The 17,208-nt window shown below is 40.3% G+C and overlaps 1 protein-coding gene across 4 annotated transcripts in view; it reads right to left on the bottom strand.

Annotated features, from left to right (window-relative positions):
* FNDC3B (fibronectin type III domain containing 3B) overlaps positions 1 to 17,208 on the bottom strand; it is a 301,656-nt gene that overhangs the window by 66,149 nt on the left and 218,299 nt on the right. For all 4 annotated transcript variants that reach the window (XM_075861617.1, XM_075861618.1, XM_075861619.1 and 1 more), the window contains 7 exons: positions 15,727 to 15,865; positions 15,521 to 15,574; positions 14,061 to 14,185; positions 9,952 to 10,123; positions 7,276 to 7,362; positions 6,404 to 6,542; positions 782 to 853 (listed from right to left, as the gene is read on the bottom strand). In XM_075861617.1, coding sequence (XP_075717732.1) covers positions 782 to 853; positions 6,404 to 6,542; positions 7,276 to 7,362; positions 9,952 to 10,123; positions 14,061 to 14,185; positions 15,521 to 15,574; positions 15,727 to 15,865 — 788 coding nt within the window. The remainder of the gene's footprint in view (positions 1 to 781; positions 854 to 6,403; positions 6,543 to 7,275; positions 7,363 to 9,951; positions 10,124 to 14,060; positions 14,186 to 15,520; positions 15,575 to 15,726; positions 15,866 to 17,208) is intronic.

Genomic DNA, 17,208 nt, shown 5'->3' with positions numbered 1-17,208 from the left:
AGATATACTCTGCTGCTGCCAATCTTCCCAGACAAAAATACTGTATGAAATAAAGGCATCTGCCCTGAGATATTATCCTCTTGTTTTACTGAATAAAACAGCCCCGTATACTTCTACCAGGACAAACTAATCCAACAACACGTGACATCACCACATGCACTGGCCAAATATTGTCACAATTCCCACCGTTTCTCAGCTATAATAATGAAACTATTTTATTGTTATCGGCAAAGTGATCTGTACTTGCTGATCATAGACCTCGCCTCCAGCCATGCCAGGACGTTTATCAGAATCTGCAACGGCTGGAGGCAATGTCTGTTCAGTCTTCCATGGCTCCGGTGAAGAAGGACCTGTGGGAGAAAGTCCCGTCAAAGCGTGATCTCGCGAGATCACGTTGTGCAGTGAAACATGCTGGGCATGAATGAAGAGAAGTGTATGACGCTGATTGGTCATGGTCATACACTTTTCTTTACAACGCATACGTGGTGAAAAGTAAAAAAACGCCCACTTGGGCATTTAGAACAAATTAGCATAAAACTAATGATCATAACTTGGTCAAAAATAAATGTTTTTAAAAAACAACTATTGCTATCTACATTAAAGCACCTATTAGATTAGGTAGGAGATAGGGCACTTCTAAACTGGTGAAAGAGACTCTTTAAGTTTACACAAGGCAAACTAAGAAAACATCGATGACAGAACAAAACTGCTTTATTATGTTAGTTTTCGTATACATTCAGATGAAAAAAAAAATACATGCAACTTTTGCCATATAACACACCTTCAGATGTTCCTTCGGAGATCTCCAAAAGGTATTTCAGTATTTCTGAGCCACCATTGTCCTCGGGAGCATCTGGAAGAAACAGCACCATATGAAGTACAATAAAACATTGCATTCAGCTCTCTGCTTGATTTAATCCTGAGGCCTTTACATTATTCTACCCCAAGGTGTTGCACAGATCCGTTTTTGACAAACCAGTGTTTTCCAACCACAGACATGCCTCACAGTAATAATTAAAACGAAAAAAAAAAAAAAGGGGGCAAGGATGACCACTTCTTATGCTCAAGCTTTTCATTACGGAATAGAACAACCAGTATAGTCCTATAAAGCCAGTACCATCATCAAAAATGTCAGGACCCCATATACTAAAATGATTAGGGCTCTTGTCTCCCAAATTTCTGAGTGAAAATTTTATACAGAAATTAGATTGTGAGCTATACTGGTGATATGGACTAACGCAAAAGATTAAAAAAAATTTGTACAGCCCATTCCAAAGCCTAATTCTACGCACATGCTGCCTGTACAGAGTCTAGATCTTGGTGACCACATTTTTAATCAGTATCCAATACAAACTTATCGAACATGTAGTGGTCATTTAGAAGAACGCAAACTATTAATTCTGCAAAACACACTCTAGGCTGTGCCATATATTTGATGGGCCCAGGGGGGTGGATTTAATAATGGTAAGATTGTTAATAGGACATATTTACTAATACTGGCGTACTGCTCGGCGATATGCCAGTGTGCAATTCCAGTTAGTCGTGCAGTGCTTTAGCCAACATGGTGCACATATCTACAATGGTACAACAATGGAAAACTACCGAAAAAAGTAAACAGAAAAGTGGTAGAAAACTTTGGAAAATCAGGTGCACAGAGGACAACTTGAAAGTCCCACTCCATTTTTTTCACAATGTGAGGGCACGGGCACAATTAAAAGGACAAACCTCTCTCAATGGGGAGATTCGTGGAGATTTAGGATGCCAAAGCGGTTAATGGTATAGTCGTACCTGTTGTGGTCTAGGGAAGTAAAGGGGTTAAAGTGCACCTTAAATTACCATTAACTTAATGTAAATAGTATAGATTCGTGGTATTGTATATCGTCTACCACCTTGACAATATTGGTTTAGCAAGCATTCTCCGTAAATTATAGCAAATAAATGAGATTGATCCGGAGTGTATATATAAAAAATAACTTTTACTTAATTTCTTTAAAACATGTGCGCATTAATTCTCTTCATTCATCACAGCTGTATGCAATTTTTCATGTGTTTTTTCACAGTATGCATATACAACAATATTAAAGACAGCAAAATAGTCCACCTTTTTAGGTTTCCTAATCCATATGGTTTCAACAATTTGTTAATTTCAGAGGTTCTCTCATAAACACTTAGGTCATCTGTTTGTCATATAAGATATACAGGAGACATAAGATTTTTCGGGCAGTTGCCTTCCTACCCCTTTTATTTTTGGGATGGTGATGTTCCTTTCAGGAGTTGTCTGTCAAGTCCTGGATTTGTTTGAACCTCTGATGTAGGGTAATTTCTCTCCCAATTTCTCTCCCAACGCGTTTCCTCTGACCCATTGATTCCTCAGGGGAGATAGGTCATGAATGCTGCTTCGTCCTATTTCATGGGAAGCTGCATGAAAATTAGATGTGGCTGTCTCGTGAAGAGAGTAGCTTGCTGTCAGGACCAGACGCTGATACTCTGCCTCCAAACTGAGAGGCCTTTCACTTGCCACTGCAAGCATGCTTTGCTGACAGCAAGCTACTCTCTTCACGAGACAGCCACATCTAATTTTCATGCAGCTTCCCATGAAATAGGACGAAGCAGCATTCATGACCTATCTCCCCTGAGGAATCAATGGGTCAGAGGAAACGCGTTGGGAGAGAAATTGGGAGAGAAATTACCCTACATCAGAGGTTCAAACAAATCCAGGACTTGACAGACAACTCCTGAAAGGAACATCACCATCCCAAAAATAAAAGGGGTAGGAAGGCAACTGCCCGAAAAATCTTATGTCTCCTGTATATCTTATATGACAAACAGATGACCTAAGTGTTTATGAGAGAACCTCTGAAATTAACAAATTGTTGAAACCATATGGATTAGGAAACCTAAAAAGGTGGACTATTTTGCTGTCTTTAATATTGTTGTATATGCATACTGTGAAAAAAGACATGAAAAATTGCATACAGCTGTGATGAATGAAGAGAATTAATGCGCACATGTCGCAAAATGCTTATGTTTTAAAGAAATTAAGTAAAAGTTATTTTTTATATATACACTCAGGATCAATCTCGCTTAATGTAAATAGGTCAAAGTTCCTCTTTTCTTTTACAGAGCTCCAAATCACCTGCTCCTTTTCACAGCTGCAGGGTTAAATAATAAAATTCAACCTGTTTAAAGGCAAGCAGAACTGGGATACCAGCAACATCCTATTGGATCAGCGAGTATTATTTTTTGGCACTGCCTGTACCCTGTTTAAATCACATTATACCTCGATAACCTTAACTAAATCCCCAGATGAACCACAGATACATGTCAGGAAATGCATAGGAATGGCATAGAGACATCCTGAGGGCTTAGTAGGACAATTCTTCAGAAAGTGGAAACCCTTTTCAGGGCGAAAGCTCTGCATGTTGCTGAATGCCAAACACCTGCATAGTAAAGGACATGGAGACCGAGATCAAATAAAAAATGTCTGCATTTATGGAAATCAAGAAGACCGGCGGCTGGTGAGATGTAAATTTTCCAATTCAACTTCATTAGCTTTCTGGGTTTCATATATACGGAATCTGTTTATACCCCATGAAGTATAATGCTTTGTTCTTACTGGTTTCGATTTGATTCGGGATCTTTAGGCCTTATGCGCACGACTGCAGTGGTGTGCATGGCCGTGATTTGCGGCTCAGACGGCCGCAGAGTGTCACCAGCGAGCCGCCCGAAAATCACGGGCCGTGCACAGTCCCACACAAACGTTACCGAAGTGTCGGGATTGTGAATAGACATCGCGTCCTGGCTGGAAGCGATGTCTATTCACTCTTAAGGCACTTCAGTAAGGTTAATGTGTGAGTAAGTGACAGATCACGATGTCCGAGTACATGAATGGAGAGAAGTGTATGACGCGGATTGGTCACTGATTGGTCAGCGTCATACACTTCTCTTTACAACGCCCACTTTGTCAAAAAGTAAAAACAAGCCCAATTGTCTATTAAGAAAGTCATTCGCATAAATCTAAAATAGGTCATAACGCCTTCAAAATTGATCGTTTTTCTAAATAAAAAACACTGCTGTGATTTACATTACAGCGCCGATCACATTATGTAAGAGATAGGGCACATATAATGTGGTGACAGAGCCTCTAAGTGTCTTTTAAACTGTTCACATCTGTGTGTACCAGCAAAGAACACACGATGGCAGTTACTATACTGAAAGCCAAGGAGTGCACAAGAAAAAAACAAACGGAATATCTCCTGCGGTAATAGCCATGCTGATTGAGAGGTCACGAAGCTGAGTGTCCACCAATCATAAGGCTGCACCGCAAGCAACTTAGATTAAGTAAAGTGAACAGCCCACTGAGATAATAATCTTTCTGATTTGATGTCATAATGTTGACTTGAACTTCAATCAATAAGAGAGCACCCTTTCAGGAGAACTAAATATATGGCTATGTTCACACAGAGTTTTTTGCCTCAAAATTCCACTTGGAAGTCTGAGGCAGATTTTCCTCTCCCTGCACGCCGATTTTCGCGGAGTTTTTTGCCCGCGGCCATTGAGAGGCGCGGGCATAAAACGCCGCAAAATATGCTTTCTCTGCCTCCCATTGAAGTCAATGGGAGGTTAGAGGCGGAAACGCCCGAAGATAGCGCATGCCGCTTCTTTCTCCCGCGAGGCGGTTTTACCGCTCGCGGGAGAAAACCGCCCCCACCTCCCATTGAAATCAGCGGGAGGCATCTTCGGGCCGTTTTTGACGAGTTTTTTGGAGCGGTTTCCGCGTCAAAAAACTCTGTGTGAACATAGCCTAACAGTCCATGTGTTTACTTTATGACATCAGTCAGCAAGGCTGACATTGATTTCTACAAATCAGAAAGCAGCACCGCCCAGGAGAACCAAATAGAAATATCCATGAGGTAACAGTCATGCTAACTGATGTTATAAAGCAGATTTGGATTTCTACCAACCAGAAAGCTGCGCTGGGTACAAAAAGCAGCATTGCTCTGCTCATTCTAAGTTATTGTTTTATGCAGTAGCCTCTATGTTCCTTGCGAACATCATGAAAAGGAGATCGCAGGGGGAAAGAGCATAGGAATTGCCAGGAGAAGCAGAACATCTGGAGCTGGTCTAAAGTTCCCAGTTGCTCATATACATCACTAACGTAGGATAGATAATTTCGGCACATGCTTTAGTGTTGATGTTCCATTGTTCCTGGCCGCTGTGTTGGAGTATATTGACTGTGGAGGTCATGTCTTTGGCTGGGTTTAAAGCCTGGAATCAGAGGAGCCACCGCATATACCCTGTCACCTATAGCTGGCAATGCATGCAAATGTGGGCATTATTCTTTTCACGGGGTACAGTGTGTCTCACTGTGGGGAGTTTGTGTAAGTATACAAGATAGGGATGTACTGAGCTTGGTTCTGGAGCTGTATTTATATAATGAGCTTGGTTCAGATACTAGCTTTTAGAATAACATTGTAATTGATTAAAACAATAAAAGACTCCATTTGCTACAGGTTTCTATTGAAATTTCTAATTCTACAATGTCCCTATGGGTCAGTCATTTCTGTATGAAAAAAAAGACCATTTCTAAATTTGTCAAGGTTATTGAGGGTTAACTACCATGTTCGCAGGCATAGAAGCATTTAAGTGATCAAAGTGAAAGATGGAAGAGGAGAGATGGGCTGTGAAGACAATGGAAAGGAGGAAAAAAATAAAGCGGAGACCAAAATAATCATACGCTTTCACATTCTCAATACATTTGTTAATGAACATGGTCATGATAGATTGGGGCCTTATTTCCAGATATATTGTAATGTGCCCCATGGTTATTTGTTACCCCGCCCCCCCTGCCTGAAGTATTAATTCTACCAGTTCAATGTGGACGGGTTAAAAATACAAATACTGCACAATAGAACTCCAGCTCCATTCATTCGCAATAAAACATTTTATCATGATGCCACTATATCCAGAAGATATTACTCGCTTTACACTATGTTCTGCACGTCTCCCTATATAGTGCTTTACTAGAATCCCGAACTGGCAGGAAGAGCACTGTCAAGAGATGACTGCATGTCTCCTATCGGTGAGCTTGATAAGGTCGGTGTCTGAATATGAATGGGATTCCATTTCAGTGGACATGTTTTCCAGTTACAAACATTTATTAAAATGCTACATCCATCTTTATCTCTGTACGGTTATATTTTGTGTACAGGAGCAGAGTGTTTCGCAACTGCTCCATATGAAGACAATAACTCTCCTGAGTATCTTATGTGTGCTGCTGTTTATAAGTATGCATTGAACTCTTTCACCAAGTGACATGCAGCTGCTAGAATAACAGAAGTTGTCATTATGTAGCATGAAACATACACAAATATGGCGGCATGGGTGTTTATACCGTACTCACCCCACTGAACAGTAAAGCTGTGTGCAGCCACAGCACCCATAACCACAGGTCGAGATGGAGGACCTGGCCGGTCCGGACTTGTGGTGCAGACCAATATTTCACTCGGACTGCTACTTCCTTCAACATTTGAGGCAATAAGCTGTGGTATAGGTAGCAATAGGAGAAGATTAGACACATGAATTGAGCCGAACTTCTACAAAAAGAACATGTTCCTGACAGAAATGTTAGCTTAGGGGGCCTCATAGTCAATTGGTCAGGAGGAGGAATATGAATAAAACAGCCTTCATGGCAGCCACAAATATCTTTTTGCTGTCCTTAATATATAAAAAGGACCCGTATGATCTGCATGCACTTATTAAAAGAACATCAGACTTGAATTTACAACTAATGTTATTAAGGGGAATAAACACAGAAAAGATAGCAAAATGCCCACAGATTCCTGGAGAATACAATTTCCTAAATTTCTTCTCTTCTTAATAAATGTCTACATATACAAGTCCCTGATTTTAGACTTAACCGATTGTATGAAGATGCATCCTTATTTTTTTTATTCCAATTTCAAGGCATATCGTAGATATCACACATATAAACAACTACATGTAAAAGTGCAAGTATTGATGACTATGCACTGAAGTAATCTGCCTTGGCAATTACCTTGTGATGAGGTTTCAGTTATAAAATCCTTATTAAAACCTTTACAAAAAAATATTGATAAGCAGACATGATCCTGTGCACTAAGTCTAATTATACAGGGTATAAAACATCATACAAGAATCCCATAAAATGCATATAAAAGCACAAAAATAACAAGTTAAAAGAAAATAAACCAAACATCGCCATCTGCTGGTACTCCACTCTCTTAAAAGACTTACCCTATATTTGTATTGTGTGCTTCTTTGGAGATTATTCACAGTACATGTTAATTCTTCTCCAGTGTACGTAGGTTGAAATACACTGTCCTAAAAGTGTAACATGACATGATATCAGAAGTTTTATAAAAATAAAGAATTCATAATTGAATGTATCTTTTTACCACACATAATAAAGGGATTATAGATATTTTGGTTGATAGCATAACAAATATTTTTAATCTTGCACAGATAAATACTGCCAGCTGCTGAAGAGAGAAAATTATCCATATTATACTGTTGGATCACACTATAAACAAGGCACAGCAGATCAAAATTTTAACAGACTGTTAAATGTGTGAAAGAACGTGACCAATTAATAATGGGCAACAATAGGCAGCTTAGCTTAAAGGGGTTGACTCATTAGGGTACTGGACGTTACAAAAGGGAGTCCCCTGATTAGGACTTCGATTTAGGCTACATTCAGACGAACTGAGCCAACCTGGGACCTGAAAAACTACAGTTTTTCACATCCGAAGTGCACCCGTGCTACACCCATACGGGACGCGTTATCACGCTTCCCCCATAGACTAGAGTCTATGGAGGGATGTGTGAAGCGCCAAAAAAATAGGACGTTTTTTTTCATGGACCCTTCACATGAAACGACGAAACAACGGTCAGGTGAATGGCCCCATTGAACTACATGAGTCGGTGTGACGGTCGTTGTTTTAACGGCCGTCACACGGACTACATATACGCTCGTCTGAACGAGCCCTTAGTCAGGGCAGAGTGCGACCTTAAAGACTCAGGGTGACTATACAGTACAAGGTCACCCACTCATTTGAATGGGTGCCATGTAATGTGCGGTCACCTGCAGCTTTTCCCGACAGTCCCAACCATCACCCAACTCATGGGGGCACATAGGGGGACTCAGCAAGCCTATGTATTTCAAGGTCACTTATTTATTCGAAAGGGCACCATGTAATGTGAATACAGGTTATTATCCTGAAACTGCACCATGGTGGAAATTATAACTCCATGGTAATGCACTTCCCGAAGCATGATTTACCACAATAGTGATCAAATAAAACACCCTAAACAGCAGACCTACTCCTGCTAGTATAATCTCTTCATTTCATATCAAACACTTCTGCTCGCATATCTAGATCTCCATTGTTTTCAGAACATGCAGCCATTGTGTTACATATATTTTGTTATATAATCATGGTTCAGATCAGAAAAAGTGTAGCTTGGAACATTGAATACAACGTTCTTGTAAGGGCCGTAATACAGCACCCATAAAAATCTGTGTGCCCATGCTGTAACCTATGAGCTCCCAAGTTCATGAAAAAGTGTGGCATGTTCCATCGTATCCCGTAATAGGCATGTATTATCGCTTCTTGTGGAGGCACCACACCAAGTACCTACGACTCCATAATACAGAACCATAGGTACACTGTGTGCAGCCGTTGTAAAAGCTCTGAATATTTGGCTTTGCCGTGTGCATGAGGCCAAATATACAGTTACGGGAGTCCTGCAGGTTTGTAGTCCGTTAATAAACTGCACATATAACATCGGGGGTGACACGGACCACATAGTCCTGCTTTTAATCTAACAGGACTTCTAAAAACAAAGTGAGAACGTTGAGCTTATCTGTAACAATTTGTCTCAAAGATTTTAACTGGTAAATGATTGACTGCTTCATCGGCTTTATCATACGGACGTTTCTCCCAGTCATGCCTCACACATTAGATTGATTTTTCCAGTACATTGAACGGTCTACATACACAGATGAAGGTTTGACAGACACGTAGCAGATACAGACAAATCTATCCATAGAGAAACTTACTTTCCTCATTCTTTATACCATTAAAAAAAAAATCCATAATGACCATGCCAAACGTGTGGACACTATGGCGACCTAAATACAGGAAGACTAAAGGGAATCAGAATGCATTCCGCTAACATTTTACTCAAAGTACCACCAAAGCAGAACATTAGAGGGGTGTTCTGACTATGTAAATAAAACATAACCGCTGGATAATGAAAAAGTTCTGAAAGGCTGTGTGTTTCAATTCCACAACATTTTCAAGATCTCTGCTTGTAGTCAGTGAAAGTGAATATTCCTCTCCGGATCATGCCCAAAAGACAAGTAACAAGTACCATGGTCCCTTCATTTTCTTGATTGGGGGTCTCATCGGTTGAGCCCCTACTTAGGGATATGCCAAAAATGTTCTTAATCACAGAATTCCCCTTTAAGAATTGCAGCAAAACTGCATGTCCTGCCACACACCTAACACTATGTGTGAATTTACCCTTAGGATCTTCATGCTTGGGCCAAATAGTTGAGGTATATATTAAACATATAAATGTATACTGCAAAAATAAAAAGACAGGTGCAAACATATGCACTTCTAACAACAACCGGTCAAGCGTATGGCACTCTTAGTATATGATTGACCAATAGAAACCTATGTGAGCGTTACACCATATGCTTTTTGATTTTTTTATAAAAACTTTAAAGACAGATGTATGGGCCAAATATCATGTGCACACTTTTAGTAAAAATGAATTTAGGTTGCGGTGCCCTTTAAGAATGCTGGGTAAGTAAATGGCGAAATTGCCACGGACAGTCCTTTATAAATCATTCATTTCTACAATGTGAAAACCACAAGAAACAATGCAAGCAATAAAACGTACGGTATCCTCCTGAATCTCCAGCGTGTATGAAATCACCTCTTCTGGAAAACATCCCTCTGGCCTCGTCCAGTGGAGACTTATCCACGTAATTCCAGATCTAATAAGTTTTGGTGCCGCGGGTGTAGGAGGGATATTGCCGGATGTGTAGTATACAACCTCTTGGCTGTACTCACTACGAATAGACAAGAGACACATGAATGAGTTGGTGCTTTACATTGCATTCTTTAAAGAAATCAATAGTTCGTTTAATTATAGCGGTTTACTAAACGCACTGCAAGCAAGGGACATCAAGTTTATTCTACCCATCCAAAGTCATGGGAATACACCTCATCTTGACAAGTAATGCAACGTTTAAATCGCAAGAACAAGAAATTGCAAAACAGGATCTGTAAGGGTCGGAATAGTTTAGTCAGAAAGCTTCTCCTATCCTTAGGACATATATTTGGACGTTTCTTATTTACTGATGATATTGGGCGATAGGGGTGTTCAAAACCAAAATTACAGAATAAAAAAAACAAAAAACGCATGTACAGATGAAGTAGAATTGCCTGTGTTTGAACTGTCATGTGAAATTAAACCAGATGGTGTAAATCTATATTAGCATACACTACCTATTTTTTTAACCTCCTAATGACCAAGCCTGAAAAGGCCTCAATTACCATCTAAATTATTCTATTCTTGCCCCTCTGCCCTTTAGCAGCCATAACTTTTTTATTTTTTCATTGATGTGGCTGTGTGAGGCCTTGTTTTATGCGGGATAAATAGTTGTTTAGAAAAAAATGCCTTTTTACGGCATGAATATGTGAAAAGGCAATACTCAGCATAGCTTTCCTTGTTTATTTTTTATCCCTTTCATGTTACATGTTAAATAACCTGTAAAATTCATTCTTCAGGTTATTACGGTCGTGTAGATACCTAATATGTGTAGGTTTTGAGTTTTCATGTAATGTAGGGGCAATAAAATATATTTTATGCGAAATAATGACTTTTTTGGGGACATTTTATTTATTTATTCATTTGTTACTTTTTTTATTTTTTTAAATCCCATTAAGGCCCTGTTCACAGAGTTTTTTTGCTGCGGTTTTTGACGAGACGGAAATAAACGCTTTTTTTTACGCTTTTTGCCGCGTTTTTCGTCAAAAAACGCTAGCGGTTATTCCATCTTTATGTTGCAGATAGATTAAAAAAAAAAAACGCCAAAAAATGCGTGTGGTGCATAACCACTTAAAAAAAAACATTATACTGTGTCACTTTGACACAGGCTGCTGTTAAGGAACACTATGTGCTGCCCTAACAGCAGGCAAACTGAATAGATAGCCCTGGGGTCCTTTCTAAGTCTCCAGCGCTGACTGCAGAGGGATTTCTCTGTCTTTGATGACGTCACCGGATTTACGGTGACACAATCAAAGAGGGGAGTTCCCTTTGATCATGCCGCGGCGATCAAAGGGTTAAACAGCTGGAGTTCGAATGTTTTCTGACCCCAGCTGTACTCAGCAAGCTGCTCTAAGATCAGGAGCTATAAGTTACAGCTCCAGCTTAGAGGATGAGCGCTCACAGGAACGCTCATCAGCCTCCTCTACAGCGACGCCAAAAGACTTCACTGTAAACAAAGCACCTGCACCGCCTGATGTCCAAAGACAGTGGGTGGTTGTTAAGGAGTTAGAAGGAAGTCAGACCCGCCAGGTACCTCTACAAAAAAACTTTAAATAACTAGTGATCCATGCTTTGGCCCTAGGGTCCCACTATCATCTTTCCCTGTGAATGCAGAAGGAGGAAGTAGTAGTGGTACAGAACTATAGACACCCCCAATCATTGTGCACTGGAGCATGAAGAGACAGAAGAGGGGTAAATATTGCTAGTCAACTGCCCAAACTTATGTAGGAGTTGCCAAAAAACCAAGGGCTACAAAATCTAGTTGTGATACTAAATTAAGAATTACAACTGAAAAGTCTATTTTTATGCCTCGGTTCCCTTTATTTACTTTGATTTCTGGAATGTACTTCTTATAAAGTCAAAATAACCTGTTATTTATGTTCACAACGCAGAAAAAGCCTTCAGACTTCGCTTCTGGATGTGAATGTCCTCTAGGCATCACTGAAAATGAGTTACGATAGTTTGCAACTGTCCCTCAATTAAACCCCCACGACCCAAGTTCTGTATATTTTCTTGCAGCAAAACAGTGTCAGGAAAGCCAATTATTTATAATCCATCAGTCAGTCATGCAAGAAGGCAGACTACACGACTCTTAAAACTTGTTCATTTACTGGGACCTTCTGTAACTTTAATGGGTTCCATGATGATTTTTTTTTTTTGAGGCTATTTAATAGAAAATACTGTATATCTGATCAAAATACAATAAAGTGTTAGCATCCCTCCCTTTATTGTAATTGTTAGTTCCAGATATCAAAAAGCTTACTGGTGCAAAGGGAAATGGGGGTTACTGCCATTGGCAGCGCCACTAGTTTCACACATAATCACAAAAATGTGTTGATAGTCAGTGATTGGCTATAGTTGAATAATTGTAATGCCTGCGATCGCTGACCGCTGGCATTCCCCACTTACCGGCAGCCGCAGGTCTCCTAGGACTTGCCGGCATCTCCTCCCCCAGAGACGCCGGCACACACTGCGGTCTCTCCCCGCTGGTTCCCCTAGGGTGCACACACACCCATGCCTGCTCTTAAAGGGCCAGCGCACGCACCAGAAACTTAGTCCCTGCCCAATCCCAGCTCACCCGGGACTTTAAAAAGGACTCTGCCCATATCCACCTTGCCTGAGCAATATTGAGTCTTCCTAGGTTTGTCTTGCAAATGGTTCCTTAGCTGTATCCGGTTTCCTGTATCCAGTATCTGTGTTTAGTTACAGTGCCAAGTAGAGTGTCTGTGAGATGTTTACCATCTGTGTCTGGTGCCCGTGCTAACCTGAGGGTCTAGATTACTACACTACCCTAGTGTCCCGTGCCATCCCGAGGGTCTAGACGACTACACTACTCCAGTGTCCTTTGCCCAACCGAGGGTATAGATGACTACACTACTCCAGTGTCTGGTGCCCGTGCCAACCAGAGGGTCTAAACGACTACACTACTCCAGTGTCCAGGGTCAGTGCTAAGGCCAGTGTCAGAGGCGACTTCAGTATTCGATACTAGCCAGCTTCTGATTGTCCGGATAAAGCCATCTTCCCACAAGTACGCTGCCCCCAGAGACCATCATTTACTTTGCTCCCCCCAGAGATGAACATTGACTTTTGTTTAAACAGCTGCTTCTCGACTATGGCAGATCGGCCCAGTCGGTCCACATACCCCACATTCGTGACAGTAATGTCAAATCTAGAGCCCAAGTCTGAATGTAGATCAACAGAAAGGAACGATGTAGATCTCTATAAAACAAGCCCAGTGACTGGATCAGCAGAAACAACCTCAGCTTCTAAAAAAAAATACAAATCTGAGATGCAATCTTTTCTATCCCAGAGACCACAAATTCTGGCCAAAAGTCAAATTTATTGACCGATGACTATCCTGTCTGCATGTATTATTTTAAAGGGGTTTTCCCAAGATTTTAATAGTGATGGTATAGCCTTAGCAAAAGTCTTACTCCCGACACCTCCGCCGATCAGCTGAATGAAAAGGCCATGGCACTCCAGCGAGCACCATATTTCCCTCATTGTTTACCCAGACAGAGCGCCATACATAAGGTTGTAGCTTTGCCTGGTACAGCAGCTCAGTCCCATTCACTTCACTTACAATGGTATTTAAATTCTGCATGGATAAACAATGAAGGGACTCCTTCCTTCAGGTGATCGGCAGAGGTGCCTGGAGTTGGACCCTCACCCATTAAATTTTGATAACCTTCCCTAAGGATGTACTATTAATATTAAAGTCCCAGAACACGTCTTTCAATGTATAATTTACAAAAGATACATTTGTACTCTATTATACTGGGCGGTTCAAAAATATTGGGATAAAAAATTAAGAACACTGATTTCCAATTAAATTACTAGCTATTATAAAACTGTAAACTATGGGATACATACAACATACAAGTGTCTCGAGAAGAAGATTCATAAGAAGCTTAAATATGAAGGTAACACAAGCTCATTGATACAGCTACACTTACCTTTTCCCAATATCATTACGTGCTGCTACTCTAAACGTGTATCCCATTGCCGGACACAATTTTGTGAGCTTACAGTGCCTTTGGTTTCCCGTGTAACACTCTCTGAACACACTATTTCGTTTACCCTGAAAGAAAAAAAAAAAAAACATTTACTATTTATTTCTCTTCTTACTTATATAAAATGCAAAATGAAAATCTGTGTCTGATCATTGCAAGGTTCAATAGTCAACAACGCGCTAAAGATTCCAGCTTATGACTGTCTAAATGGTCGAGAGTATTTATGAAACCCATTAAAGGGGCACAGAAGAGATGAATAAAGATTGTTCATTAAAAATACATTGGTCATTGAAGTAATTAATAAATATAAAATGTGCAAAATAGATTTTTTTTTTTGTATGTATGTTTTTTTTCTCTAGGAGAAAAATATTTTTCTATCAATTCTTGCACAGGAAAACACTGTATGCATCTGTGAATGACACGTATTCAAAGAGTGAAAAGCTAGTGAAACCCTTAGTGAGCCAATACTTCCTGTGCGCACACAAGCCCACCATGCAAAGGGAAGAAAACATAAAGAGCTGTCTTATTGATTGCTCTCTTCTGACCTGGGTTTACGTTCTTGCTTGCTTTATTCACTGCTTGACCGTGCAGGGTCGGTGTTTACATCCTGTTTCTATCTAATGAACTAAACAGATGAGGCTTTGGGGCCATCTCTGGATGTTTTCCACACCACAAAATACTGCTCATATTATTTATTGTACGTTGCCACAAGACTGACCAGTAAAGCAAAATAACAAAGCAAAAGGGGCAACTATTCGGTTTTAAGAATTCTTGCAATATAACGGATATCTAATTCAACCGGCTGATGGGTTTAATAAACATAAGTAAAGCTCATAAATCTGCTTAATTCACATGGACCCTAAGAGTGGGCTAGTCATTGTGCTTCCATGTTATGAGGTGAAAACAAATGCCACTTTTTCTCCTGTCATCGAATAATCCTTTACTGATTTTTCCTCAAAATTGTTTAGTAAAATTGTCCATCAACTAAAGTTGGTCATACACGGGGAGACTTCTCATCCATAGGATAGTCAGTGAAATATCTGCTGGTCCACATACACCCCCATTATTACATAATATCACTGCACATTAGTAAATACAATTTCAATCCAACAATAATCTCATGTCTATGGGGACACCGTCGTATCCCAATTATTTAATACCTATTATTACAATTGCTATATTAAAAATTGAGTATGCTGATAGAGAAGCAGTGCAGCAGAAAATTCTATTTTCTCAACCCGCACCCTACAAATCCATTAGGAGAATACAGGACGGCATTTGTACTTTTTCTATTGAGTGGCATGCACAGACTGAGGGGAGAGAGGGAAAATATGGGATGAATTTCTTATAATTTCCCTGCTCAGTGACTGGTTCACTGCAAAACGTTCTTCTGTATTTCTTACCTCATCCCACTGTAAAAGGTAGTTGGAGATCTTTGAACCATTATCAACAGGTGCCTGAAATAACAGAAGAATCCTCTTAATTCTATACAAATACAACAAATAACACTTGATAATACCACAACTATAATTCATAAAAAACTAAAAATGTAGCACTGTAGGAAACAAGGTGAACCATATACTTAAACCAGCAAATGGATGACACTTACCTTCCATTGTAGTGTGAGTGAACTTTTGGCTCTGTGAGACAGCTTGGGTGGGAAGGGAGATTCTGGTGCAGAGCTGTGAGTGGTGAACGTGATGGGTTCTGAACAGGATCCCTTTACGGTTTTATTTGTTGTATAGACCCTAAGACAAACGCAAGTTACACCATGTTACATAAACAACACTCAGGCGGTATGTAGGCACCAATCATATACTGCAGACAGAACGTATGTAATAAAACAAACAAAGATGAATTTGCGAGCTGGAATAAAATGGTTAAACTTTATCCAAACTTAGCAAAATTTTACAGAGCACTTAAGCCCTACCGCACGACCTATGTGCATAGTATAGGACACATTATATGCTATGGGCCAATGCACACGACAGTGGTTTCCACGGTACGTGCAGTGGCTGGAGCCCGGACCGTAAAAAAAATTGGACAGGTCATTTTACGGGCCGCATTTGTGGTCCGGGATCATTATTAATGCACTCTTGGGTGTGCACTGTCACATAACTCTATTCTGACATACTTTAGGTTGACCGCTTTGGACAATCCTTTTTTGTTCGAGGGTCCTCTTAAAGTTAAACAAATCACAGGGTGTCCCATGTGCGGAGACCCCCAGCGTTTAGCTGTATTCTCTAGCAGTACCTGGAAGCAAGTGTTCAACACCCCACAGCATCATCACAAGAGAAAAGCATTACACGGTTCCGATTGAAATCAATTGACTATCCATGTAATGCATGGGCGTGCCGGGTTTTATAGAGTGAGTTACAGTCTTTGAAGCAGATCTCTGCCCTGGCTAATAGAGGAGGGTCCTGAATGAGGGACACTATGAATTCAGGATTCCCTATTAGGTTATTTGAAAACTATAGGATTTAGATGGGATAACACTAATAAATATCAGGTTATGCTCAGTTATGCCAACATGGTGTATCCCAAAAATTTATTTCACAGCTTGTCATCTGGAGACCATATGAATACAGCCATTATTTCAACAACTAGTATCTAACTATATTGTTAAAGAAGTTTTCCCACCATATACATTTTTCACCTAACTACAGGATCCGATCGCTGGGGCCCCACCACTGAGATCTCAAGCAATCACAAGAATGCTTGGCTGTTTCCGCCAGTCCCATAGAGTTTGAAAAGAGCAACAGAATGCTTGAACGCTGCTCCATTCAAATTTTTCTGTACCGCGATTTTACAGGGGAGAAGGAACAGGGGACTCGGGACACCCATTCTAGTGATCATTGGGGTACCTAGCTATCATACATTTGCTCACCTATCCTGTGGTTAGGTGATAATTGCATATGGTGGGAAAACCCCTTTAATTATCATCATCGTCCTCTTTTGTGAGTACAGGCAGTGGTGTTATACTAAAAGGACTGTCTCGCAATCGGATTTTTGATTAATTCCATAGGTGCTCCATGAGGTCAGGGCTTTGTGCAAGTCACTCGAGAGCCTCCACAACAAATTGTGACACTTG

Source organism: Rhinoderma darwinii, chromosome 4, assembly GCF_050947455.1.
Source record: "Rhinoderma darwinii isolate aRhiDar2 chromosome 4, aRhiDar2.hap1, whole genome shotgun sequence".
NCBI lineage: Eukaryota > Metazoa > Chordata > Amphibia > Anura > Rhinodermatidae > Rhinoderma > Rhinoderma darwinii.
This window is presented reverse-complemented; position numbering and strand designations above follow the sequence as displayed.